This window comes from Melanostigma gelatinosum (genome assembly GCF_949748355.1).
Source record: "Melanostigma gelatinosum genome assembly, chromosome: 15".
Lineage (NCBI taxonomy): Eukaryota > Metazoa > Chordata > Actinopteri > Perciformes > Zoarcidae > Melanostigma > Melanostigma gelatinosum.
Window position 1 is genome coordinate 8,317,233 of NC_136648.1, and position 27,763 is coordinate 8,344,995.

Consider the following 27,763-nt stretch of genomic DNA (forward strand, 5'->3'; position numbering starts at 1 on the left):
ACGCTGGGAGAGGAAGATGAAGGAAGGACTTGGTCCAATTCTCTCATATATTTTGACTGAACATCTGATTTCCAGTATGACTAATGCACAACAGACTTAACTTGGAGTATTTAGAGGGAAAACAAGTGTTAGTATTCCACTCACGTTGGTAACCAACTGAGTCTTCTCACGCAACTGTAACATTCTCCAAGTGCTGCTAATCGTCACAAGATGTGTGTATGAAAAGACAAACCTGAGAGGTCCTAATGTAAGACCATTACGCTCAAAGTATCTGTTATTCTTTCATGATTCCATACACTAACCAGTGCTGAGAGCAGTCAGTCAATGGGGCCTGTGTATATTGAACACTTAATGTTGTGAATAATTCATGGCGTGCGGTTACGTTTGGAGAGGTGCTGTGGAACAAAATGACTAGAGGGCAGGTAATTGTTATCGATTCCCCTGAAGCCTCTCTCCTGTTGAGAGCGGCGTGGAGAGACGGGCTCCGGGACTCTATCAAAACCACAAAATAAGCCCTGTCTCCACTCTGCATGCCTGCTTGCTGGATACCTATAAATTTAACTGCCTTGACAAAGTGCCCAAGGACAGCAGAACCTGTCCAGTCAATCAATATCTGAGCAAACTGGCACAGAGTCAGCGTTCTCCCAGGCTTCCTGGCAGCAGCACTGGGCTATGCTGCTGCCATAATGGCTCATCATCCCCCCCTGTCAGCACACTGCCAGCTCATTCTTAAATATTCTATGGGTCAGCTCTTTGAGCAGCAGTGTTCTTGCAGATGGTACAAGTGAAGAGATCATTCCCAAAACATTAACTCCTCTCTCTTGGACAATGTCATTGTCATCATGCATTAACTCTAAAACAGAGGTTCAGTCAATACATGTGTGGACAACATAATAAACATATGAATAACTCGTTTGCTGCGGGGCCTCCGAATGAAACATCACATGAAGACGAGCTGGATGTGCTTCTTCTCATTAGGCTAACATGGGCCTCCTCTCACATCCTTTAGATTCTGAGTAGAGGATGCCCATGGCTGTGAAATAAGACATAATCCCCTGAGAATGGCGTTGTCATATGTGATACCCATGTCCCTCAGTTGGAGAGGAGGGCTGTTGCTGCCTAAATACCTGACAAATCCGGTTGCCACCTGAATACTGGAGTAATCCATCACACACCTCTGATGGATGGAAAGTCTGAAGGTGAAAGGAGTTGTAGTTTTAGGTGGATGTGGTTGACATTAACAATATGGGTGCGGTTGGGAAGAATGCCTGCTACATTACAAAAACAGAGGTCTAATAATGGCTTCAGCTTTAGAAAACTTCACGGGGACTCCTTGCGTGTCTTGGCAAGGCGAATCGGAACGGGGAGTGGCGCTGGAAGTCATGCAAGAACTATTCAGGGATTCATGCAGTCAAGAATAGACAAAACAACACATTTACATGGACTGGATCAGGGAGAGCTGAAATCAAAATGTGGGTTTTTGAGGGAAGGGATATCTGTGTCTTCATCAGAGGGTCTAAAAAGGATGGTTTACCTCCCCGACAATCTGTATCAAATTAAAGGGAGGGGATTAAAATTGAAAATGACAAACCTTCACGCTGATCTGTTTGTGGATGAAGTGATTTGATGAGAGGTGAGCGATGGAATGAGAAGACACAAAGTGGAGAGGAAGACAGCGCAGTGAAACAGAACAGTGTTTTTCTGCACACAGTGGAGGTTAGTGACACGGTACAGATATAATGCACACGCACAGTAACACGGAGGGAAACTCACTCTGACAAATGATTAAGTGTCTTCGTCATTTGGTCTCGCAATCATTAAGCTGCATTGACACATCTATAATTTAAGATCAAAATCAAACAGATGAGCTGGAAGACATTCAACGAAATATGACTTTGGTTTGACACACTGTGACATTATTGTGCAGTCAAATCTATTTGATGTCTTATCATTAAGGATCGACTGAAAGGGCACTAGATGTGCTCCTGTCGCCACTATTTTTCCTCATAAAATTGACCTGAATTGATCGTTTTGTAAGTTACCCTCCGTGACACACACACGCACACACACATTGCACAGTATGAAGATATTTTGGTTCGAGAAAAGCCAGACTGCAGCACTTTATCCTCTGTGACATATTGACGTTTCACATGGATATATGAAGGAGTGCCGGCAGACAGCAGCTGACATCCCTCCTCCATTGAGGGATAAACACTTGACAAACGAGCGCTCATGCACAATCACAGGACGCTTGTGATTCTGCCCACGTTGAGCTTCCACCTTTAGAGGGTCACCAAAAGTGAGCCACAGCAAACAAGGTGCACACCTGAACACATACACACACACTCTTAATGTATGATAAGTGGAAGGACATAAATAGATGCACAGACAGGAAAGGAAAAAAACATCCATGAGCAGACCCCCCCCAACACAGAGAAATATGAGGACACTGTTCTCTGGTGGCTCTAAAATGTCAAGACAAAGGTGTTGACGGTGTTGCTGGCAATATGTTTGTGCACCTGCAGACAGGAATTGGATCAGGTAGCTACGCTGTGTGGAAAAAAACAGAAACACTTTCGCAGACACGAAACACTAACCCATAACAAGCCATTTAATGCTAGTCTGACAGGTGTGCGTGTGTGTGTGTGTGCGTGTGTGTGTGTGGGTATGTGGGCGGGTGTTGGAGGGGGTTGACCGAGAATAACACAACAAATCGTTCTCCCTTGGTGATCTTTTTATGTCACCTTCAAATGGTGGTTATTACGTTACTGAACATTTCAAGGCTACAAATGACTCTTCTAACCAGGAAGGATTGAATTCTTAGCAGCTGAATTTAATCACGTGATAGAGTCTTATTATTTCCCCAAAAGCTCAAAAAATGTAATTGAAAAGCTGTTAATATCAGTAATAAATTGCAATATCTTGAACATCACAAAGGATTGAGAATTGTAACATTGTATTCATTCATAAGAATAATAATAATAACTTAATTAGTTCGTTATTCAAAGTATCATTTTAACTGCTACACATCAGCACTGTGAAAACAGCTTCTTATGTTTACATGTTTGAAAGTGTGTTGTAAGTCCCTAAATCTCCCCTCGAGTGTCTGGAAATAAAAAAAGAAACAAACATACAACAACAGGAAAGGAAGAGCGGCATTTTTAAACCCAATCAAGCAGCCCTGTGATTGCACCGCCCCGGGTCTCGTCTCCTCATTCTTGCAGCAGCAACAAAGAAGAAGTGAAAACATGACTAGAGCCTTTGTTCTCCATTCCAGACAGGTACACGTTTAAAAGGTTACGGTTGGTTTGATTTCTATCTCTCCACTAGTGTCGTGAGAGTGGCGGAAAAGTTAGTGTCGGGGCCAACGGGCTGACAGCTACCTGGGTGGTGTTACAGACGAGCTGGGCCTGGGGCCCCTGCTGGCGCCACGCCACACAGCTACTGTAATTACCTCTGTGGGGGAAAAAAAGCTGCGTTTGCACCTGTGCCAGACATGCCCTGATTAATAGACGAGACCTTCCCTTCCTCTCCTTTGCTGTTTGGCTGACTCCCTCCCCCTGTCAGGATTTACTTTAAGATCTAAACCTTCTGAAGCCCACAGTGCTGATTTAATCTGTAAATTTGATGCCGCTGTGGTCCTTGAGGATGGCTTTACATCTGATTCCTGTAATCCAGGAGGATGTTCTGACTGTTGGAAAAAACACTTTTCTTGGATACCGTCCTATAAAAAAGAATACTGATTTTAAACATTATTAGAGAACACTTCAGTGGTTCAAAAATATAGTACTCTAAATTCAGTTTAACATTTCCCAAACAGTGGTTTGTAATGTTTTTGCCTTGAGTAGAAGGGAAACACTAATGTACTTATATTATCTTGATGGATTAAAAGAGACAATGGAATCGCTCATGAAATAGCCCGTATGATCCAGTACTGTACCGTATATGCTTTTAACACAATTATGAAGTGATAGCCAAATTATGAAGTGTGTCTCTTTCTTACCCTGACACTTTCACTCCCTCCCTCCCTTCTCCACCCACACTAACAACTGGAGCAGCTATTCTGTTTCATGTACATCAGACATGGTGGCGGTATCCGCAGGGGCTGACCCAGACTACTCTCTCTCCGATACCAGCTCTTTCCAGGATAGGTACAAGGCTGCCCTCGCCCTGCATTAGTCTGCTCACGGAGACGCCACAGCAAAAACAAACACTGAAACTCCAGACCCCTCCATGCCTTTAGGAGATCTGGGTTGTGTGTGTGTGGGGGGGGGGGGGGGGGGGGATAATGGAGCCTTTCGATACAGTCAAAATAAAAAAGAAAGGAGGCCCTGCACGGCTTTCAATGCCAGCAGAGGAAATGGTTTCAATGCAGCTGTTTTCACAGAAGCTGCACCTGGTCGAATTCGCAGACAAACAGGAGGTTGAGGTTAGTTCATCGGTATGAGACAAATGGCAAAGGCAAGGATAATGGTTCGAGAAGTGGTTGAAGAAAAGAAAAATAGAGAAACAGTGGCATAAATGTGGTCATCAAATGAGGAAATTACACGACGATCAAAGACGTTTCCCCACAGGTGTTTTCACTTACTCTGCTCAGGTTGAAGGTGGAGAGAATATGCTGAAAATTACACCAGTTAGAATTATTATTATTAGAAGTAATTCGTCCCACCCTGACAGGTGCAACCAAGCTACTAGGAGAGTGAAAAAGATGGTCATCGCTCGCACACTCCTACAGCCTCCTGAGAGGAGTTCTAATCATGCACAGTAACTGAAGTCTCCGGTGTGGCTCTGCCATTGGATGCACTGTGTCGCAGAAAGAGACATGAAGATGCACGGTCGCTGGTGAGCAAAACCTTTAGAATTTAGAATGAACATTTAGAATGAAACAGACAAGTGTTTAAAGGGGTTCATGGCCGTTTGTGGTTTGCAAATGCTTGAGACAACAGAAAAGACAAGATTCATTCAAGAATTGAGGGAGACATTTGACTTTACCTCGTACGTAGAGATTGGCAGGAGAGGAGTAACGGGTCCCAGCGCTGTTCATGGCGATGCATTCATATTTCCCTTGGTCCGACTCATCGCTGTTCTCAATTTGCAGAGCTCCTGCGTAGAGGATTAACAAGTTTAGCCGCCTTGACAGTTGTGGAATATAAGATGTAATTTGGCATGAAAGCACAGCATATCTGTACAGTATATATCTGTACAGTGACTCGCTAGAGAGCCTGTAGTCAACTAGTCTCACCCAGTTCATGTGTAATGAAGTGCCTCAGACATGGGCATTTTGTCAAGAAAATGAATGCAACAACATAAGCCTTGAGCTGATTTGGCCGTTTTAACAGAATATTAGCCGAAGGAGAAAGAAGAAGACCATGACTGAGGGTCAATTAAACATCTGAATAACATGTCACAACCATCCAAGTCTGATTAGGCCTTCTGGTTATGAACATTTTTGATAAGCCAAAGTGTTTTGTGTCATGGAGGGATATCAACAGACGAGGCTAAGCTAACCTGCAGAATAACCACAGCAAAAGCAGAAGAATGGACAATATCTAAAGGTAATATCTGAAGAACTCATCAACCTGCTGCTTAATGTCAACAACTGTGCAATAATCTGGGTTTTACACAGTTTTAACCAAAGGATTTGGTTAAAACTGTGTAAATGTAACCAGGTTTAACCAAAATGAGAGAGTAAAAGGTAAACTGATGACGTAAGTGTTCGTCTAAGCCATTATTTTCTTGATGACTTATGAAACCGTGAGTAACGATTCTTCAATCTTTGTTGAGTACGCATTTAGCTGTGAGGTCATAATTGTGTTCTTTCACTACCAACTATTTCACCATGTCTCACCGCAGCCCTCAGGGGAAACACTCTTTAGCCAGATGGCTCAGATTAGTATTCAGTCCCAAGAAGATGTAGTCATCAGATAGAAGGCTAACATGTTGATCTAACAAAGCATGAAAGCCCAGGAGACCTGTCTTTGTGTGCTCATTTTGACAACCCACGTCCTTGCAAATGGCTTGACAGATGAGACAAGTTGTAATTGTTAACAGCAAACAAAAACAAAAAACTTACCTGCATCCCACAATTTAAGACATACATGTTTAAAAACAAAACTACTTCTCTCAGCAGTATGTGTATGCCACAAGCGAGTGATAACATGTATCATGTCTCCAAAACAGCATGGTACTAGCATGAAAGGCAGCCAGCCACCATGCACTTTGAAACTGACAAAAATACTCAGCACAAGATGATATACATCAGGATACATTTTTTCACATCATGCAGTATGAGATGAATGCAACAAACAGGTTCACCGCCAACCTAAGGGGACTCGAAATCGAGACGAGGCCAAAAAAAGAGAGAAGTGAAACAGGGCGGGGCAGTAACGTGATTAAATCACCTCAGATCTCATGACAACATATCTCCCCAAGGTGTTTGCTCTGCACGCTGAGCTCATCGCTGTCTGATTCAGCACTGACATGCGCCTGCATACTAATGCCGGTGTCACCAATCTGTCAATCCGTTCTCCCATGGGAGGAAACAGTGTGACTACTACAGGAATGTAGAAGGTTACTGCTACGGCAGTTGTCAGAGCTGCAGCACTAAGCCCCTTCATTATTTCAAACTACTCAAACACTGGTCGATCATCTGCCAGCTCATTTCACAGTTTACAAGTGCAGAGGCTACATGAGGCGGCCTCATGGCTGCCTTAATTCCTAAAGAGTTCAACGTCTAATTGAATATGGGTTGTATTAGGAGCCAAGGACGCACAGTGAGACAGACAGCTGGTAAATGCAAATGTATTCAGCTTGCCACCAGACGTCCAGCATTTACGCCACTGTTGTCGAACGGAAATCCTGCTTTCACTCGGGGGAAAAAGCACACGATTACCATAAAAAGGGGTTTGAAGCTTCCACCTTAACAATCTCAATCAGGCCTCCTGTTCCCATGCTGGGGAGCAATGCTGCATAGGCTGTATGCAAATGCAGCCATTTCAGTTTGCATTGAGGCTGCATAGAGGAGGCAGGTAGATCCTCTCGTGGCCAGTGGCCTTTAGTTTAAAATGCAACTCCTCACCCCTTTTCAGCTGAAAAGCCAGATGTGAGGCTGAAGCCAAGAGATGTTTCTGTGTAAGTCCATGTGTGTGTGTGTGTGTGTGTGTGTGTGTGTGTGTGTTCATAAATGTGGCTCATTTCTAACAGTCAAGGAGGACTCTTGAAAAAGCCAATTTACAAGATAACACCTTGGACTTGCTTTTTCATTTCCATTCTCCTGACATGTGGGTTGGGGATCATTTGTTTGTTCGGGAGCAGACAGCAGACAGGACATGTTGGGAGGAGACGAGGGGGACGTGGAAGAGGGTGGGTTGTCTGTGACACCACAGATGAACCTGGTGATGTGGCGTTTTGAAGGGAAATGCAGGGATCTGATGTGAATGTGAGGGAATGGTTGTGGACGTGACATTTTCCAACACACTTTATCATCCTTACCTCTAATTGGTGTACCACCTAGGTGGGAGTAATTTTGATGCAAACAGGGTTGAGAGATCAGTTAGTAATCCACTTATAGTGGGAGAGAAAAACATGGCTTCTGACAGGCCACAGTTAATAAACAAACCAAAAAAACGGATACAGAGTAGAAGCCACTTGAATGCAATGTGCCGAAGTTCAATGTACTTAATTAATGCTATGAAGCAGGTATACACTGTGGACTGTACTTGTTGTCTGTAAATAACCACAACCTTCGAGAAGGATCCCTTCTTTCAGGCAAACAGTTTCAAATATAATCCTGCTACTTTTGTATTTGCTGACAACAGCTACAGCCACATTTTTGTAACATTAAAATAGTATGCAATTCAAGCAAATTCTTTTATTGAGCGTTCTAATTTAAGATGCCATTACTCTTTGTACAGAGTGCATTTGTGCAGAAAGCAGTTAGTAAAATGGCCAAGAGAAAATTTATGAAAGTCATACACCAAAAAATAGAATGATGCACAGCAGAAAGTATTCAGGTCAGAGGTGTTAAATTAAAGTTAGTATCTCCACGGAGTGCATGAGTTGGATGGTGTGAATAGATAGACCAAATGTGTCGTTGCGCTCACTAAATATCTAGCAAGTCTAATGCAATAGGAGGAACTGGGTCTCTGCCTTCTCTGTAAAACTGTGACAGCAAATGAATGTGCTTTTTTCCCACCATCGCAAAATTGGCCTCATTTCAGGTCATACGCAGTAAATGTAAATCCTGATACGGCAGCAGATGTCAAGAAAAGGGTGGTGGATAAAAAGAATTGTTAGTCTGAGTGCATTATATCCCAGCATATTCTCAGCCACTAGTTCTATTCGTGAGAAAGAAAACTAATTAAAAGTTTGTTGATAGAAGAAATAAATAAATACATTTAAAAATCATAATTTAAGGCACAGATTTATCCATGTTATAAAAACATCATCGAGTTGTGTTGTTATTTAATTTGAGAGAAGTGTTCTTGTTGCAGGGCCGCAGTTGTAATATTGCAACATGGACAGTCCAAGTGAACATGCTCCAGTGACCTCTATTCGGCTTCCACTGGGCAGCTCAAGTGCCAGGCCCTTTTTCTGGAGTAGCTCTCATCTTTAATCTTGCGAGCCTCAGACCTGCAGCCTGGCTGCAGCCTGGCCTGACACGGTAAGGAGTCACAAATCTGCTCAAAAGGCCTCTAATCTTTCCACCTTGCACCTTTCCCATCTGATCCAGGTCAGGCAAGCACCGTTTATTTGTCAAGTGGACTGCTACTGTGAACAAAGAGCGCCTCATACATATTTTATTTTTTGCAAAGTTTGAATCCATGCTAATGCATCATCGGCTGGCCTCACTGTCACCCAGCTGCATGTTTAAAAGGGGATTAAAGATTATTTAACATGGTGAAAATTCTCTTTCTGAACTTTGGACGGTTACGCATCACTGTCAAAAATTGCGGGAACTTTATTCCGACTTCTGTGTAACTTTATAAGTGGCTGCAGCTGTGAGGCGTAAGAACTCAGCTAACCAGTCAAGGTGACAGACTTTGAGTAAAACTTCCCTGTCCTTTGTGATGAAAGAGAATGTATGAAGTCCTACATGACACAGAAGGCCTTTTGTGTTTTCACAACCTCATGTCTCTTGCCTTTGCTACATTTACATTGTCAGTATGTCATGTAGAGCAACACCTTGAAGAAATTAAATCAGATAAAATCCAATTGTACCTGAACGAAGCTGTTTAATGCGTCCGTTGCTGCTGCTGATGTCCACAGGAAGCATGTCCTTGAACCATGTTATCTCTGGGTCCGGGTTTCCGCTGGCAGCACACAGCATGGTGGCAGTTCTGGTCTTTTCAACCACCTTCAGCTGGGGACCCATATCGATGGTGGGGAAGCCATGGGGGACTTGGTTCTCTGGAAATTTGCATAGGCAAATTCTTAGTATATTCAAAGCCACACGGAGCAATAAATTAGGTGGGGAAAAAAACAGCAGGAGGAAAAACGTGTTTACGAAAAGATTCTGACAGAGTATAGAGCTCCCAATTGCTGCGAGAGGCATTGAGTGCATCAAAGCTGTTGAGCTGGCAAGGACAGAGAAGTGAACGAAAGAGAGCAAATACATTTCAGGTGTTACAGACCAAACAGTAATCAGAAAGAACACGCGCACACAATTTGTGCAAGAGCAGAATATACTACAGCGGAATTGAAAATCTGGTTTGATTTGGATTTCAAATTTGGTTGAATAGAAATAGCTGTGATTGATTATCATAGCAGGCGTATTACCCGGCACAGGGAGTCTCAGGTTTAGACAGAGGAAGGATTGCAATCTGTCTTTGGGCACCCATGCATAAATGAGCCGCCTTAGGCTTAGCAAGCTAAACAAACCTATTTGAATCATCCAACTCATCATAATGAATGTAACAGCATATCCATGACAACACCTAAAGTAAAATCCGTAAAATATATACTAACGTCACATCATAAGATTAACAAAATAAGAACAATATGAAGTGCTGGGCTTTTTTGGGCTGAGCCTTGACATATCGCTACGTTACAAAATAAATAATAAAAAATAAATGACCCAAATCTTTTACCTGCTTTGTAATGGTTTTGTGATCCACGTTTGGTGTCATTGATGAAATATTAAACTGTCACTGGCATGGCCTAATTGTGCTGCAGATCCTGAATCAGACCCACTTCCCACCTGCCCTCTTAATAAACCCTAATTTAACCTCTGGACAGCGTTAATAAGAGGAAACACAATGGCCCTCGAGAGGTCTTATTATCAGCTTGCTCTTAAACTTTTAATCTCTTTTATCTTTTCCCCTCATATGTAGATGTCTCCCTGGGGCCAAAGTGCTAAAATGGAATCCTTCCAACAGCGCTAATGATTGTTACTCCCATCTTTGGTTCACCATGAGAAGATATCTAACAGCAGGTTAACACTAAGCAAATGCTTGTTGGTCAACAAATACCTTGTGTTACACTGTCCACTGTGAGCTGTGTGACAATAGGTACAAGGTTGTCTCATATCAGTCATCGGCTGTGACAAGAACAATACGCAGTACAATCCCTCTATGTAGGAATACCACAACTATAGGCACGCGGTGGCAAGAAGTGAGTCTCCAAATGCACCGTTGAACTACATTTACTCCACTCAAAGTATTATTGCCGCAATTGGTCTACCCTCTTAAGCAGACATTAATAAGATGGGCATATGTTTTTATTGTCTCTAAGATTACATTAGCAAGAAGGCCGTCTAATTTAAGATGGAGCTGAAGGGAGGCACTGAATAGGATTTTTCCACTTCACTTAGCTTATCTGAGTCAGAAATCCATATGCAAACTTATATTGCCGGAGCATGAATAGGTGCATGGGTGTTGTACTTTGTTCTGATCCCCAGGAGAGCAGTTGTTCCTGCTTTCACCCTCATGTTTGGCTTGTAGCCTGGATCGTCTCAGATTCAGATGTAGTTGACAGATCTCTGCATGGCCTCTGCTCTTTGTGGTGAGGCTTACTTCCTGTCTAACGATAAGAGGATTGGTTCTCAGACATCCCAACCAAAATTAGGATACCTCGACAAAACAGACAACTACAGCACATTGAAATAACACTGTACAATTTGTCATTGCATGAATACCGGTAACAGTAGCACCCGGTGTTCCTTTGTGGTTTGCTCTCTCTAACCTTCAAAGAGACAGAGAAGGGAAAAGGTTGGGAGGGGTGTACACTTGTAGATACGCAGCATAAAGCTGAAGCTGCAGTCATTTTCTAAATGAGGGTTTATTTAGAAGAAACAAACATTTAAAATGGACAGTTTGGTGGACAAAGATGGACTAAATAATACTCCTTTGCTGTTGCCCTTGCCTCCTTACAGAGGCTGCCTGTTAGCTACAGAGTTAAATTTAAAATCCTGATGTGTGTTCAAAAGGTATTAAATGTCTTTTAAATGTCTGACCCGAGATCCAGGACTAAGTGTTATGGGAACAGGGCCTTCTCTATCACTGCCCCAAAACTAAGAAATTCTCTTCCGCCCACAATCCGAGTCGAGAGTCACGTTTACTCATCAGCTTTGAACTGCCTAAATGAGCATTGCTCCACAAGACGCTGTCGGTCTGTGTTGTCATTATGGGCTCTGCGTAACCTTGTGACTTCACTCCACTCAACATACTCAATGTATACGGTACATTTGTAAATGCATCGATTGAGAGTGGTTGTGCGCTAACGTATTCAGAATCTCAATAGATTTCAGGTTGTTGGTTGTTCTTTAATCAAGCATGGTGATGTCTGGTAGACAGACTTCAATACACTGATTCCAAATGTCCGTGTGCTCCTATTGTACATGTAACACATGGTTGGGCCCCCCCCCCCCAAATCCCTCCACCACTCAGCCAGAAGATGATGAAGCGTCCCTCTAGGTCGAGTACAACGTAACTATATGGTGGAAACCAATCGATTCAATGAGGCGTGACACTGGTCCTCTCAATCACACCAAGCAGTAACCCCAGGGATAGTAGAGGATTGAGAAGTCTGTCATACCATATTTTATGGTGAACTTCCAAAGATTTGTTCTATTTAATCCAAAATATACCTGCAGCAACTGCAAGATTTGTAAAATTTCCCACAGAAAGAAGTGTCTTGTCATACCAGGGAGTAAAGCTAAAGACGGTACGGATGGACGTGTGCACGTACATGCAGACGGACAGCATATTGCCTTCAGGGAGGCTTAGAAATTCCAATGTCAACTCCATTATTCATCCTGCTTGTATGCAAACCTAACAAGTGGAAAGTACACAGTGTTTCCCATACATTGATGAAAAAACCCAAAGAAAACCCTGTTATCCAAATCATTGTACTGCTGCTGATATAATATACTGTAGTAGTCCAATCTGTCTTAGAGCAGTAGTATTCATTGTGATGCAGTTGTTGGATTTGTTGGAATGAGAGACGCCAGAGGCTGATATGCATTCAGATGTAAATCCAGGTACGCATGAACTGGTTCTAGCATGATGTGAAAAACAAGGAACATTGTTTCTTCAACAGCTGTTTATCACGCACAGAGGCGTACTGCAAATGGAGCAGCTCAGCAGATGAACTTGTTTACAGTGGTTATAGCAGTATGGTGGAAAGGAGGGCAGGAGGGGAAGGTTTTCTGTGGTTTTCTGGAGTGTACTCAATTAGGATAGCAGTGGGGGCCTTGCCTACACACAAAAGGCATTGGGAAACATTAGCAATATCATTTGTAAAGAGAAAATTACAAATACGGTCATTAGTTAAATTAAGAAAACATGATACAGTAATCATGAACTACTGTGTAAGGAGGTGTGCCTCCGCTGCAGTAACCGCCACAGGCAGGTGAGGTAAGATTCAGATGAGAGGAGGGAGGAAATAAAGTAAAGAGAGGGGAGCGGGGGAGAAAAGACAGGGGGGAGGGGTGCATGCCAACCTCCTGCCAGCTCCAATTACCAGTGTGAGTAGAGCGTGGCAGCTAGGGCGATGGGTCTAATCAGAGCCCTGCTGAAAGAGACCCGTCCCTGTCCTCCCGTCCCACTGGGAGGCTGCTGGAGCTCAATCCCACGCTAACATCAGCTCGCGTTTTTCCCCCAACCCAAACATACTCATCTCAATGGGGGGGAAACACTCCAGACACCCCAGTTCCTCCTTAACAGGGGAGTCCTGACACAGTGGCACAGGATACAACAGCGCTGCTTGAATAAAAAGAAGAAGCTCCTGCCTCATTTCCTTTTCAGTATGTCCTAGTCTCCTTCCTACTTACACTCTCATGTGCTGCTATGAAGGTTTTAAGGGAGAGTTACACCAGACTAAAGTCCCTTCAGAGAACATGCAGTCGTGAAACATACGGCAAGGAGTACTCATGCAAAAACACTGCTACAACATGGAACAGGAGTTGTGCGCATACTTGCAAGCTGCCCATACCACCGTGCCTCATTCTGTATCAATAATTAATCCAATTCAGCATCAACGTGCGCCATCAAAACTGAAGGTGATGGGGCGAGCCTTTCTTAAGTTCCTCAGCTTATACGTCTGCGCTGATCTCAATTCGAGCAAGAAAATAAAAGGCCTTATGATCTCCACGTGTGCCTTTTGCCAAGTGATGGATGACAACAATTAAAGGTGATGTCTCCTTTGATAGTGCGAACCAAAGGACCACCGTGACAGCAACACAGCCACTTGCCTCATGAAATATTACTGCTCTAAAATCGACCCTTTTAAACATACATCTGTGCACTGTCTTTATAGGTAGAAAAAAGGGCTTCTATGTCGGCCATTTGGGTATTTTCAACTGCCGGCGTGTGGGAATCTGTAGCATTAAGCTCTTAACTGATGGCTACTGTAAATGTTTGAAAGAGGTTATATTTTTTGGAAAACTCCTAAGATTACAGTCTCAGTGTTTCCTGTGTTTACACGATAAAGCCTGTTTTATTCACCTTTCTGCTCGCCCAACCTGTGAGGAAAAGTAAATACAGTACAATAACTGTTGTCTGCGTCTCAGCTGGTCTTGAGTCAACATGGCAGTGAAAAGCAGACGAGCCAGAGTGCAGAAACAAAGCACATGGCCTGCGGCGGTTTCTAGCCAAGAACATCGTGGAGACAGACATTTGCATCTGCCGGAGACACAGAAGTGTGTGAGGCGTGTCAGAGGCAGCAGGAGGTGCAAACCGAGAGCCAACAGTTCAACTGAGAGGGCTCTATGAATGATTGGATCGCTAATGATGCTCAAAACATTCAGTAAGTTAATTTGGAAAATGTAAAAAACAAAACAAAAGTGCATTTGATTTGTGACCAGCTGCACAGTGGTGCACTGTTTATGGGTTCAGACCTGCCGACATGCTCTCTGTCTGGAGCCTGCATGTCCCTCCGTGGGCTTCTCAATACATGACACGCCTACGGGCTGTGAGTCGCTGAAGGTGCGTCTGTGTGTCGGCCCTGTGATTGACTGTCCAGAGAGCAGCCCACCTCTGGCCCCAATGTCAGCCGAGACCGGCTCCAGCTCCCTGCGACCTTCCAGGGAAAAACCGGTGATGGACGGATGCACGAGGAACACAAAGGTGGTGGTGGTGGTATCACACTCTGTTGGACAGTGATAATGAAAAAAAAACCCATCTCGAGATAACAGCCTGTCCATTTGCGGCAAGAATACATCGTTTCAGCTATTGCCAATTACCATTTCCTGTGTTTCGGTCAACTCTCACCGTGTATGTGTCTGATTAAGTATAGTAGTACTTGCAGGTGTGTCTCTCTGAAATCCTGTGACATTCAGGCAGCGACTAATAAGGCCCACAGAATAAGGCAGACACACTCGACTGGTATTCATGTAATTGCCTCTGTGCTTTTGACTTGCAAAACATCGGAGGGCAAGGAGTTTTCTCACATGTTCTGCCATGAAGGGCATGTCAGCAGGACCTTCCTGCTCTTCAGAGAAATACTAGCAGGCAGAGCTCCCACTGCAGAGGTTTCCTCATCAAAGACCCGGCGAGTAATACTGTTGTAATGACACGGAAATGGTAAAAGAATTAAAAAAATAAAAGTACAAATGTACAATGTCCACTGAAATGAGCATTGAAATACGTCTTAACGTCTTGCCACGCCTGTTGTCTCTGGCACGCTATCTGTTTGACCAGGTGTTATGGCAGTTGCTATGGAGATAGTAGTGCACCAAACAAATATTCCTCAGGATGAATGAACCGCATGCACAGACACACCTGCATGCAACGGACCGTGGCAGAAACACAGCCATAACAAAAGCACGGTGAATGCCGTCGTGAGCGCTCTCGGTGCTACATGCTGGTGGTTTGCATCACGGCGCGGTTATCCTGCTGTTTATCCGAGTGTACTTGGCGTAAAAAAGACGAATGCACGCCATGACCTTTGAAATAATACACTTTTTTTGTCTGGCAGAGCAGAACATTTGGCCTTACTTCCTCGCCTACAGGCAGATAATCAATAACAGTCATCTAATTCCCCCCAAACTCCATTCTTTGCTTCCTTCCCTCCCTCTCTTTTTATCATCTCCCTCTCTCCACTTTCCTATTCATCTCTACTTCTCCCTTTTTCTCCTATCTGATATCATACTTGCACTGTTGTCAGTATGATCTACAGCCCTGCCAGATGCTCTACGCCTGCTATTTATGCTGCGGCGCACCAGTTAGTACATAACCGTGGCCTCCCACCACTACGGCAACCCGAGGGTGGTCTTCTGAATTCACACAGTTATGCTGACCAAGTCACCTTGTGGGACAAGCACTGCTGCACAGAATCACATCCTCCATTAACTACGCTGTATGAGTAGCACAGCTGTAGGCTTTCCTTTCGAGATTACAGCTCTACTTCCTGCCTCGTGGTCATACCAACAGGAGTTTGATTAAAGACCTTTCAGATTACAGTATTACGGAGTACACGGTTTGTGATTTACTACGCGTTTTAATGACACTGCCTCCAACGTGGAAAACCCAAGAAGTCATGGTCAATGTCTGTGGTAATACGACGTGGCTAATAAGACAGGCTATTCCTCCAGGTGTCTCGGGGGGAAAAAGAACAAGGACAGGACCAAGAATCAGGAAGCGTGACGGTTAGTGAAATCGGTCTACAAAAGGAAGCAGAACGGCGGATTGCAAATAAATTAATGAATTGATCCTCTCCACAACTCAAATGAATCATCGGCAGAGCTTTATTGTGACATGTTTAGTGTAATTACAGCAGATAGGGATGGCTTTTATGAGTTCTGAGAACGGCAGTGGCTGTAGTGGAATGTGGCAGGTTCTGTTAATTAAATCCTCACTGACTGACCTCCTGTGACAGCCTTTACTTATTCTCCCGGTCTGAGATAATGAACAACACACAGAGCCCTGCGAGTCAACGTCGACAGCTTCAACTTTGTTGTGGTTTGCAGAGCTGATGGGTGTTCAGAAATATCACACTGTGGCGTGACCTATTAACTGCTCAACTCAAAAGAGGCAAATGCAATAATGTCATCTGTGCTGGCCCACAAAGAGGCCAGAGACACATGACTTTGGTGGCTGCTGCTATTCTGTGGTTATAGTGAATCAGCTTGCAGCTGTGACTGTTTTAGGAGATCTACATATGATCAGGTTTAAAGTAAAACCAAATATCTAAGGCTTATATTTCAATGACCATTCTTTTTGTTTTTACAATCTTGGTTCTAATTTCATCGAATATGAGAGGAACAAGTAAGTGCATCAAACTACTTGGTCAACATGCCCTCACACTGTGAGTGTTAAGGGGGGCAGTTCCGAATCCCTGCTCAGTCAACCTCCCCTTGCAAAAAGAAAGAGGTCAACAATATTGATGCTGATGTGATGCATGCTAAGTCAACAGTGCCTTTGACAGCTGTAAGCAGACCGATCAACTACAACCTTGGAAAAAGAAAAACACAGCTCAGCAGCTTGGAGAGAATGGGACGATGCCTCTTAAACATGAGGAAAATGTCAAGCTTAAGGCCGATAGTGAGACAAGCTGTTCTCCACAGCCTTCTATGGCCCAGTGGGTAAGCCAAGAGGGCCTGGTGGGTAAATGTGTGAGGAAAAAAGGGGTCAGGGTGAAAGGACTCCCATTAGCCAGCTCATTGAGTGTAGGTATTAGAACCCCTCTGACATGCAGTGGGCCCATCCATCCATAGCCAGCCAGGGCCTGGGGAGCCGTTTGCTCACTGGCCTGCGGCGCTTTCAGGTGGACCTTGCGTCGACCTTGCTCTTTACCTGCTGGGGTTTAGACCGAGGCCGTCATTGTTAGCAAATAAAAGAATGTCAGACGGGGCTTTTTCTTGTGAGCACTCTGTGTTGTTTTTACTGTATTATTCCCATTCAGAGACAGAAACTTGTGCAGCAATACCATGCGGCAAATATAACAACAATAAAAAGTCGAACAATAAATAGTTATCCATCGAAATTTTGCTGAGATCGTATCAGTGATGTGTTACCATGGTCATTTTTGAGATGATGCGTTGTACTAAGGGTGGGGAACACATTGGAAACGTTATTAATAATGAATGCGCATCAACACAACACAACACCATCAACTGCTGTGGCCTGAAATGACCATAGTTGTAAATCAATTGGCAGGGCTTTCTTATAAAACAATTTAATTTAGATTAATTGTCTTCCAGGAGTTGTGCTTTTCCTGGTGTGTTGTCTCATCTTTCCGGATGATTCATGACAATCTTCTGTACAACCAAAACAATATGCAATACACTACGAGCACTAGGGCTAATGATATGAAGCAATTGTTAGAAATCTATTAAATCAAAAGTTATTATACTCTTGGGTCTACCACAAAAGTAATTTCTTCTCCGAGTTCTGTGCATTTTTTATTGAAATTTGTCATTTCAGCCCACTTCTGATTTACATTGTTATGGTTTCCCTGTGCCGTGAGGAGGGAATTAAATGTGAGAGACCTATTAACAACTGTTGGATTACAAAAAATGCAGAACAGTTACGGTAAGGGTGGGGGGGGGGGAGAGAGATTGAACCACGGCGAGGCATAAAACACTTTTAGCTAAAGTAAGAAAAACAGCATGAAGTAATGAAGGAATTGATTCGATACAAACGTACACTGCAACTGTCTGCAGGCACTGAGTGCTCAGGTGGAAGCGTGCGTTTGACCCGTCAAATATCAATTTGATTCTGGAGCACATTTGTGAGTGACAGTTTCCATCGCCCGATGCGTTTATTCGGTGAGGCTGCATACATTTCTGGGAAAAATAATATTGGATCGTCACATTTAGATGCTCGACTGTCTCTCCCTGCTGGCCTCTTGTCTGGTTCAGAGTGAAACCAATAAGAAAACGCCAGGGCTCAGATAATCACCAGCAAGTGTATGCAAACGTGGGGACGAACACAGAAAGGAATCAATCCCGGGAAAAACTGCCCGTAACACTGTAATGGAGGAAGCAGAGCGTCACTATACGATCCACGCATGGTGAAACATCTATTGATAATCACATCGGTCCTGCTCTCACAAACAGGTCTTCAGTGAAATCTGTAATTGAATAATGAAAGCCTGTTTGTGGCAGATATTTAACAGCAGATGTCAATTGACGGATATTCCTGTCTGTTCCAGACGATGCGCAGACATCAAAGGACGCGCATGTCTTGTCACATCTCCAATATCTTCTGAAGCCCCGAGACAAAATCCAGATAAGGAGTTCTGACGATCGACAGTGGCCATGACTTACAGTGACACGTTGCAGCTCTGCTCTGAATAAAATGACAGCAGAAGCAACAACGGACACATCAACCGGAACAACCATGCAACACGAAGTGAGCTGTTCTTTTTCTCCACCGGTGTTGCTATTATATTGTCCACCCACCCTGCGTTTGGGACTTCACACAGGAGACAACAAAGATAACTTTGACTACACATAATTAGTTCCTCACTGAAAGGTCTTGATGCCTTTCCCAAAAGACTGGAGTTGACACCATCATCAATGCAGCAGATGATACTTCATCTACATTCATTTAGCAATTTTCATTTCTTCGAGTTCAAGCAAACGTGTTCTTTGCGGTAAAAGTGAGAAGCTCTGACACTTTACAACATTCTTTGAACACCACTGGCCCTCTTAACATGGGATAAGTACGTCCCAGAGTTTCCTTAACACCTTTCAGGGTGTTGAGTTTCGCCAGAGTGGTTGAAGTTATGGGATAAATTAGAGGAATGTAAATCCGCTCAGGCTGCAGATGTGTTTAGAGGTTTTAATACCAAATTACATGCTTTGAACAATTCAGAAAGTGCTGGGAAGCAGGCAAAGCTGTAACGATCAAGTGACTTTGAAAGAGCCGCTCTAATTCACCACCAGTGCAGAAAAACAAAAGCACAGACTCTTACATTGTGAAGTTATCCCGACACAACTACATGTCTGGCTCTCTTGGTTCTACCAACCCCGTTTTGAATGTTGTTTTAACTCGTTGACCTCTTTCTCTCTCCCTTCAGGCGATAGACATGATCAGCACTGACGCCGCAGACAAACCAGACGCTGCGGTCTTTACAGACACAGCTCGCCAACAGCATTGAGCAATTGATGGACAAGAACAAATGATTCAAATGTTGCCTCAAAGCAAGAACGACTCCATCCAGATGTCTCGGCTACAGAGAAAACTTTAGTCCGGTGTCAAACACGGGACGGATCAATTAACCGGCGTAAGTTTGGCTAGTAACAAAAAAATCAGTTGATCACACCCCATTCTTATTAAATACTTTAACCTAAAACAGAAGATAATGTCTGATAATGACAATAAACAATTATTAAGGTGTACACCTTTTTGGAAATCTGCTTTCCCGCTGTTTTTAATATTTCTTAATGATAATTTATTGATCACACACATAAAGACTAGCAGAAGGTCAGAAATACAACAAGCTGGCAGAGATTAGAGAGTTAGCGTCCTGTTCAAGGACACTCCAGCAAAGTTGCTTCTAATTAAAGCCCCGAAATCTCAACAAACCACTCACCTGCATAGAACAAATGCTTGATTGCTTAAAAAGTCATTTTTATATCATTCATTCGGTTTTTACGGCTGAAAACAAGTGTTTGTATGTAGACTTTTTTAAATTCTCTGTGCATGCTGGTGTGGTAAATGGGGACTACAATAACCCCCTTCAAAGTCCTTGAAAGTGGGGACGTGAGGATGCAGATTGGGTGGCCAGGAGGGTGATTCCACTCCGCCATATTGTGTGAGTCCTTGGGAGAAGCATGCATAGACAGATGCAGTTTGTATCTGTCAGGCTGGATATGATCTACGACGCTGGGCCTCCAGCCAGCAGATGGTGAGAGAAATTAAATCTGTGACACAGACCGACACAATGGAGCTCAGAAATACAGTAGGGGGGGGTACACCTGAAGTTCGCTGTGTACGTGTGTGTGTGTGTGTGTGTGTGTGTGTCCCTGAACGGTTTAGTGTGCGTGCAAGTTTGTGCTCCTGTATTCATGCAGCATGTTATGACAAATAATAGCCGAAGACAGAAGTCAAACCTGTTCCACTTGAAAGCAAACGCAAACTTTCACACCTTGCATCATCCTGATCACACACCTACAGACATGAACTGACCACTTACTTTCTTCCACAACATGAGGAGACAGCTATTACAATTGCAGCTTGAACATTACAGAAAACAACCAGCATTCACAAAGAGAATCCGAGAGAGAGGGGGAAAGTAATAGGAATAGCAGTTACGCAACAGACCTTATTTTGGTCATTGTGGATGATTTGAATAGCGAGAAGGAGAGGATTAAGTTGTCGGAGAAGCGGGACTCGGTATTATATCATTCCGATATAGCTTCTGTATTTATCTGGCCTGGGAAGTGGCGCAATGCGATTTCTATGCTGTTCACCCAGTCAGGTTTGTTGTCCGCACTTGCTTGGCTCCTGAGATATTTATTACTGGCATTGTGTCGCTGTCATTTCTTGCCTCTGCACGGGGGACTATAATGCATGCCAAGCAAATAAAGGTATTTTTCTAACCAGTGAGGCTGTAATTTGTTTACTGTCACCAAACACAGGGCCACTAAATACATCCAACACAGTGAAGCGGGGACACTGCACTGAATTCCATTTTGAAACGTTTTCAACTGCGTGCAGAAAGCGACTGGTTTTGAACACTGCTGTATAATTATAATCCCAATCTTAAAATTAGAGAGGCACAACATGGACTCATAAGCAAAAGCGCTATTAATATTACAAGGAGCTGTATCACTCCAGAGTTAGATGTTTGGCATGTTTTCACCAAGCAAGCAGCTATTTTTTTTCCTCCAGTGGAGAAGCAAGGAACGCTTGCATATTTCTCATTTGACCTTTCCAAAACATTTTTTTTCTCTCGACATCTTGTGTTGAGAAACGCACTGCCGGGGAACTTCAAAAAGAGGTGCGCAGCTGGCCTGAAGGACAACCAGTTTTGCGGCAATGATGGGACTTTTGATCTGGTGCCGTTGTTTTTCCCACAGACAGGTCCACTGTCTCCCAAAGGACAAGAGAATCCAAGCACAGCAGAAAAATCAACAGAATATACCCGAGCGCCTGCTCACGCTGAAGGAACGTTCTCGACTCGCATGCAGCTCCGCAGATACCCGCTTGACATTTTAATGCTGGTTTTAACTTTTTATTGGGGAGGAATTTTGCTGAAACTGTTGAAAATTAGAGGGCGAGCAGATAAGGGTGACGACTTCCACTTCCCCACGGCTTGATATGACATTTGATTAATACAAATGAATACAACCACTTTGGCTGGAGATAAGGTTCCCGGGTTTTAAGCTTTTTGTTTTGGAAATACAGAACTAATGCAGAGCAAACAGCAATGCGAGCCATTTTATTCTCACACCATAAACGGAAATGTTTTTACAAGCATTTGTCTTTGTGATATGTGACCTGCTTCCAATTTTGAAAACAGTCCCTCTATTCATTGCCCCACAGAGCCTCATCAGTTTCATCATCACCGTTAATGTCAAGGCATGGTTTTGACACCACCTTTGTCATCTTCCTGATCTGAGCCATTGCATTTTACATTTGACATGCTCATCAAACGCTAACAGCTCTGACAATATGAAAGATTGCCTCGACGTGGAGAAGTGGCAGCACACTGCATTTAAGACTGATGTTGAGAGCCGAGGCGTCTTCTCTGGCCTGCAGTAGTTTATTTCATGCATCAGCGAGACAAGCACCATTTACCTGAACATTCACTGAGGCACTTCCATTCAAGAGGGGCGCTCAAGGTCAAAACATTCGGCATCGTTACCCAAGTAATGAGTCATTGTTTCCTCCGGTCATCTCTTTATACTACCACACAGCTTCAAAGCCACACTGTCCACTATATTATACAGATAGAGAGAGAGAACAGAGAACGTTATAGAGACAATAGGGCAGAAACTAAAGGAACGAGGGAATGAGACTGTCAAACACACCTCCCCCTCTTGACTCAGCGTTGTTATTTAGCCATACAAAGTCAGACCTGCACATAACTGACTGACTTGCTCGCTCTCATGCACACGCAGTCTAGGCAGGATGGTACGTTTGGAAAGTAATTTTGCATGTCGGCCATTGTTCAAAACATCAAAGTGAGAAAAAGATGATTACAGCCAAGGATCTTCCGATTTTGACTTCTGACAGTGTGTATATGACAATAAGAGAATACAACTCCGTTCCTCCCACTGTATGTATGTGTCTCTCTCACACACACACACACACACACACACACACAATGAGGGATGGCTGAGCTGACTTTGGGCCCATGTGTAAGTCTCAGTGGTGTGACCTCTCGGGCGGGGGCGTGAGAACCGCCAGGAACAAAGAGCAGGGCTGTTACAGCGTGACAGAATTACTGAGTGACTCGGGACTCATGACCGCAAAAGTGCTAAAGCCTGACTTCGGCTCTGGTGTGAAAACATGCCTTTGCAACTCCCAACAGGTGAGTGGCACGCTAAACTATACAGCCGGGGCCATTGGTTCGACTCCACAGTGGACAGAACTCCAAAAACAGATGACGTGCATATTCATGACTACACAACTGGTAACATTCATCTCTGTCATTATCTGACAGCCTTTGACCCAGTCACTGACTCAGAAAGTGAATTAACTGCCAGTGAAGTCAACTTAAAATGGTGAGTGAAAAATTTGACACAACACTTGTGTTTCTATGCAAAAAATGAATCCCTCCAAGGGTATTCTTGAAGACTGCTGCTGTTACCTTCAGTGAGAAGTTGGCAGTACTGACACAATATTGTATTCGGCTAAACAAATCCCAAGCAAGTGATCCAGACACTATAATGCACTTCTGAACCGTGGTATTTTAATTATACAGCCTACCTATGAGCAAAGTCAAAGCACGTGTAAAGCTGTGAATATGACCGCCATTATCCATATTTTGCAGGATTGGAATTACAAAATAAAGAGCCAGTATATGAAAGAATCATAATTAATGCTCGACCGTCCTTTGCTCTGCTAAAACCTGTAATCCAGATCGACTTAGTGGTATAATGACTTCACTATTCTCACTGCCTCTCCGGATGAGGGTGCTCACTGCAGTTCATGTGGATGCAAACTCACATGTACTTTAAGTCACATGTGAGAAGTGTGCGGCTTTTCTTTTGGAATGCAAAAACAGGAATACTATACGTGTATACTTATGAAGACCCTTTTTCAACCTTTATTTAGGGACGTTTTACATGTTTTTAGGCAACGCATAACTTTTGAGTTTTCTGCCCAGGACAGCTACACTCCTCTCTTATTGGTCAGTGGGCAGCTTGACTGCTTCTGTGCCTTGCTCAAGGGCACCACAATGACTGTAATGAAATCATTGAAAGTTTACCAAAAGCGCAGCTGGTTTCTTTTTTCGCTTTCTCCAGATTTTTTTCAATCAATTGATTCCAAACAGCGACATACGTGACACCGACTGCTACAACCTCCAGGCCACCACCGGCCCATTAAGGAGGAGGATCATTGGTCCCCGTCTGTTTGCTGCTGCCGAGTGTTTTCTTGTGTACTGCTGCTGATATGAACTTGACGTATCGCTACGGCTACAAACAATAGCCTAAATACAGAGCCGAGCTGACAGCATTGCTCCGTAAGTGTGTGTCTTTGTACCGAGTGTGCTTGTGTAAGTGAACATGCACGATCCTGTGTGTATGGTGGTGCGGTTTCTGTGCATGTATGAACAGGCCTCGGGGTGCTGGAGGAGCAGAGCGGTTATTTTGATTAAATATGATGTGTGGTTCTGTTCTCTACCAGCCTCTGGAAGAACAAGGAACTACTTGAGAGGTTAGAACAAAACGCAGAACCACTTATTTAAGGACTGTACTCCTTTATTACATTCAAAAGATGTTCCTCCATTTGTAATTTGATGTATTTTAAATAATACATCAATAATTCAACTATAATGTAAACTATATGTCTAACCTCATTACATAAATTCCAATTATTTACAGTAGAAAATCTGTATGAAGATATTTTTGGATGACAACAGGTGGAAACAACATCACAGGAACAACCATTGTAAAATATAAGCTCATATGTTTTTGGATTAGATTCCTTAGGCTACTGCCAGCAGATGCAAAACAACTTGCCAACGTTCTAATAAAGTCCTAGTTTGGAAGTAAACATCCGTCTCTCTTCACCTTAATGCTCTACGAAGAAGCCGTTGGCTTACTTTGGCTGTCTGCCACTTCACTCGGAACACGTAGCGTGAAACCGGCTTGTTTGAGCTTGTGGGCTGAGAGCAGCTGTCCACAGCTTTTTCTTTTATGAACCTACTGGTACATTGTTCTGGTTTGTCAGACCAAAACAATGAGCACAGTGGCTCACCTCTGCACAGAAGTGCAAATTCAGGAGTTGACTGGCAGCGGAATCATCAACACTGGAAACCTTTTCTTCTGTCGTCCCTCGATTTATTATTATCAAAAAGAAGATTGATGAATGCAGCTTTAATGCTGCTATAAATGTATGCGCTAGTAAAGCCCAACAGATAAAAGCATGCATCATAAGCTACGTGTCTGAATGGTACTGGACTCCGGGTCGAGCAGCTACAACACTCAGCACGGGATCGCAGAGAGAGAAGATGACTTCATGCAAAGCACGTCTGCTGGTGACAACAGTTGCTCAACATTGAGTAAGACTCTGTTGCCGTCTTTGTCATGATCTCATTTCATCGATGTGATGTTCGTGCAGTTTGTTTGTGCAGCATTCCTCACGATACAGTGCAAAAGAAGAGCTTTCTTTGCACAGGAGAAAAGTCCCTTCGGGAAGATTACGCAAGCCGATGATTTCATCAAATCAGCGTGGACAGATGAAGAAGAAAAAGGAAGGGCGGGTGTAAGAAAGATGGGATTCAAGGCGGGGATGGAGAGGTCGTATTAGAAGGAGAGGGGGTCTGCTTTCATGCCAGTGTAATGGCTGCCGAGCTGCCGAGCTCTGGAGCTTTTTTTCTTGGAAGTTTCTAATGAAATCAACTCCTACTGTGACTAGCACCCGCATGGCAACATTACAATCAATTAAGGAGGAAATCCATGCTCACAGCTCAGTGATGCTCAGTGATGCGCAGGGAGCGGTGCGTAAATCGCACACATAACTCTATAGGCGAGGAGGGGAAAGAGGTCCATGGAGGTCAGAGTAGCCTGTAGGCATGGAGGGGAGCTCTTTAAGTGTAGACGAGCGAAAAAATGTTATATATTCATGTAGAGCGTTTTTCTTAAAGTTCTTTGGTTAAGCAGGGAAACGCTGACATGTACACGTATATCTAATATTCATTATAAGGCTTTTGATGAGGCAATTTAAATTTTTTTTTATTGATTATAGGGTTACTTTGCTGTTTTCGGACAAGACTGACTGACTCCTTGAGATGAGGAGACAAATTAAATATAGTTTTATAGCCAATAAATGGTAAATATTTCTTACATATTCCTTGCATTTTTTTTTCTGACCATGTGGAGATTACATTAAGATAGATCTGCTCCCTCATGACACCAATACCAGGAATCCTGAGCATTTGCAAACGTTTATGTATGAATTATTAAGCTAAACACTCCTACTGGCTTTGGGATGTACTGGAATAAAAGCTTTAAAAAGCAGCAGAAGCAGCAGCAAAGGGAGGAGGGGGGAGAGAAAAGAGTAAGAGCAAAAGTAAGATGGAGAAAGAAACCAAGCGAGAAAAAAAGGGACTTATCTTACCTTCAAGCACTGTAAGCTTGGCACTGGTGTTGATCTCGCCAGCAATGTTGGTGGCTGTGCACTCGTAAATGGCTTCGTCTCTGTGTGTGCGCAGTGGCTGGATCCGCAGTACGGAGCCCGAGCCGTCATCAAACTCAATCACCTACGACAGCCACAGCAAAGCAAAAGGGCAGCAATGGTATTTTTAGGGACTTTATTGCAACATATATATGTTTTCTGCAGCATTATCAGTTTCTAAAAGCATGTTTTCATGTCGTGGTGCAGAATTTAGACTTTTTCAGAAGTAAAATATATACGTCTGTTCAAACTTTCCTCTTAAATACAAAAGAGAGACCACTACGATCTTTAAAGAGAATGATATTGTTAAAAGACATCCCAAAACACTGTGGTGTACAGCAGCATATCATCATATCAAGGAACACCAAACAGGAGTATAATCGCACCCCCGGCTCCAACAACTGCATTATGCTACCGAGGAAAGACTGGTCAGAAACAGTGGGAGTTCCCACGTACGGCACTTCCTTCTGTTCGCATGGGTTCAAAAGAAGGAGGGGAAATACATCAAGTAATACATCAAGGGGGGTGTATGGCTAGCAGCGGTGGAGCTGAGAACCAGGAGGGGGAAGGATGAGGGTGTGAAAGAGATGAAGAAGACTGTATAAATCAAGATGGAAGGAGATTAAAGAGAAGGGAGGCCTGTCTGGTCTCGCTTGCAGAAGAGAAGAGTTGGTGTGATGCTCAATAATAGGGCAATTGATTGCGTGCGCTGTGCGAGTGTGTGCTGTGTTTAAACACTGTGCGTGTGCATGCGTGTGTGGGTGTGTCTGTGTTAATGAGAGAGGGTTGGAAAAGGCAGTCTGAAGCCCACGCCTGTAATATTTCACATCACGTGTGTTGTGTTTGTGCCAGGTGTATTTATGTTGTTGTTGTGTACATGTGGGTGTTGTATGATCTGTTCACAGATCTGAGAGTCACGGGTGAGTGCTCACCTCAAAGCGCTGGGAGCTGACTTTCTTGCCTTTCTTCATCCAGGTGATTCTGGGTTTGGGCTCCCCGGTGGACAGGCACACAAACGACGCAACTCCTCCCGAGATGCCCGTCTGGTCCTCTGGGGATTTGACGAAACTTGGCACGGCTGAGGAAGCCGGAGCAAAGAGGGTAGAGGGAGACGGAAAGTGATAAAAAAAAGAGGGAGGGAGAGAGGCAGGGGAGAAGCAGAGCAGAAGGGAGGGGGAGAGAAGAAGGTGATGTTAGTGCATACTGCAACTTGGTTATTTATGGGTATCATTTTCTCCACACAAAGGCTAAAACGACAAAACCCACACTGTTTGCCTCGCACACCTGCAGCTCAGTCACGGGAGGAACATCCAGTCTTTGTGTGCCTGTCACTGTATGCTGTTCAATTCCTCGCCTCTGCTTTGACACGCCATTTGAAACCGCAAAGTTTTTCAAGCGAAAACAATGAAGTCGCGGTTCTAACTCTTGAACATGAGGGATTGCATTAAACCTAAAGGATAAAACAAGATAAGCAGACTAACTCCTACTCTTCAACAAAAAGAAAAAGACAAAGAAGAGCAAGATGCGGG

General features: G+C 43.7%; 1 protein-coding gene across 5 annotated transcripts in view; it reads right to left on the reverse strand.

The window, feature by feature from the left end:
- The window catches only part of LOC306789073 (receptor-type tyrosine-protein phosphatase F), a 151,931-nt gene that overhangs the window by 63,467 nt on the left and 60,701 nt on the right, over positions 1-27,763 (reverse strand). For all 5 annotated transcript variants that reach the window (XM_079284847.1, XM_079284850.1, XM_079284848.1 and 2 more), the window contains exons 3-6: positions 27,167-27,312; positions 26,178-26,319; positions 9,220-9,408; positions 4,993-5,103 (exon numbers count right to left, since the gene is read on the reverse strand). In XM_079284847.1, the coding sequence (XP_079140973.1) occupies positions 4,993-5,103; positions 9,220-9,408; positions 26,178-26,319; positions 27,167-27,312 (588 nt within the window). The remainder of the gene's footprint in view (positions 1-4,992; positions 5,104-9,219; positions 9,409-26,177; positions 26,320-27,166; positions 27,313-27,763) is intronic.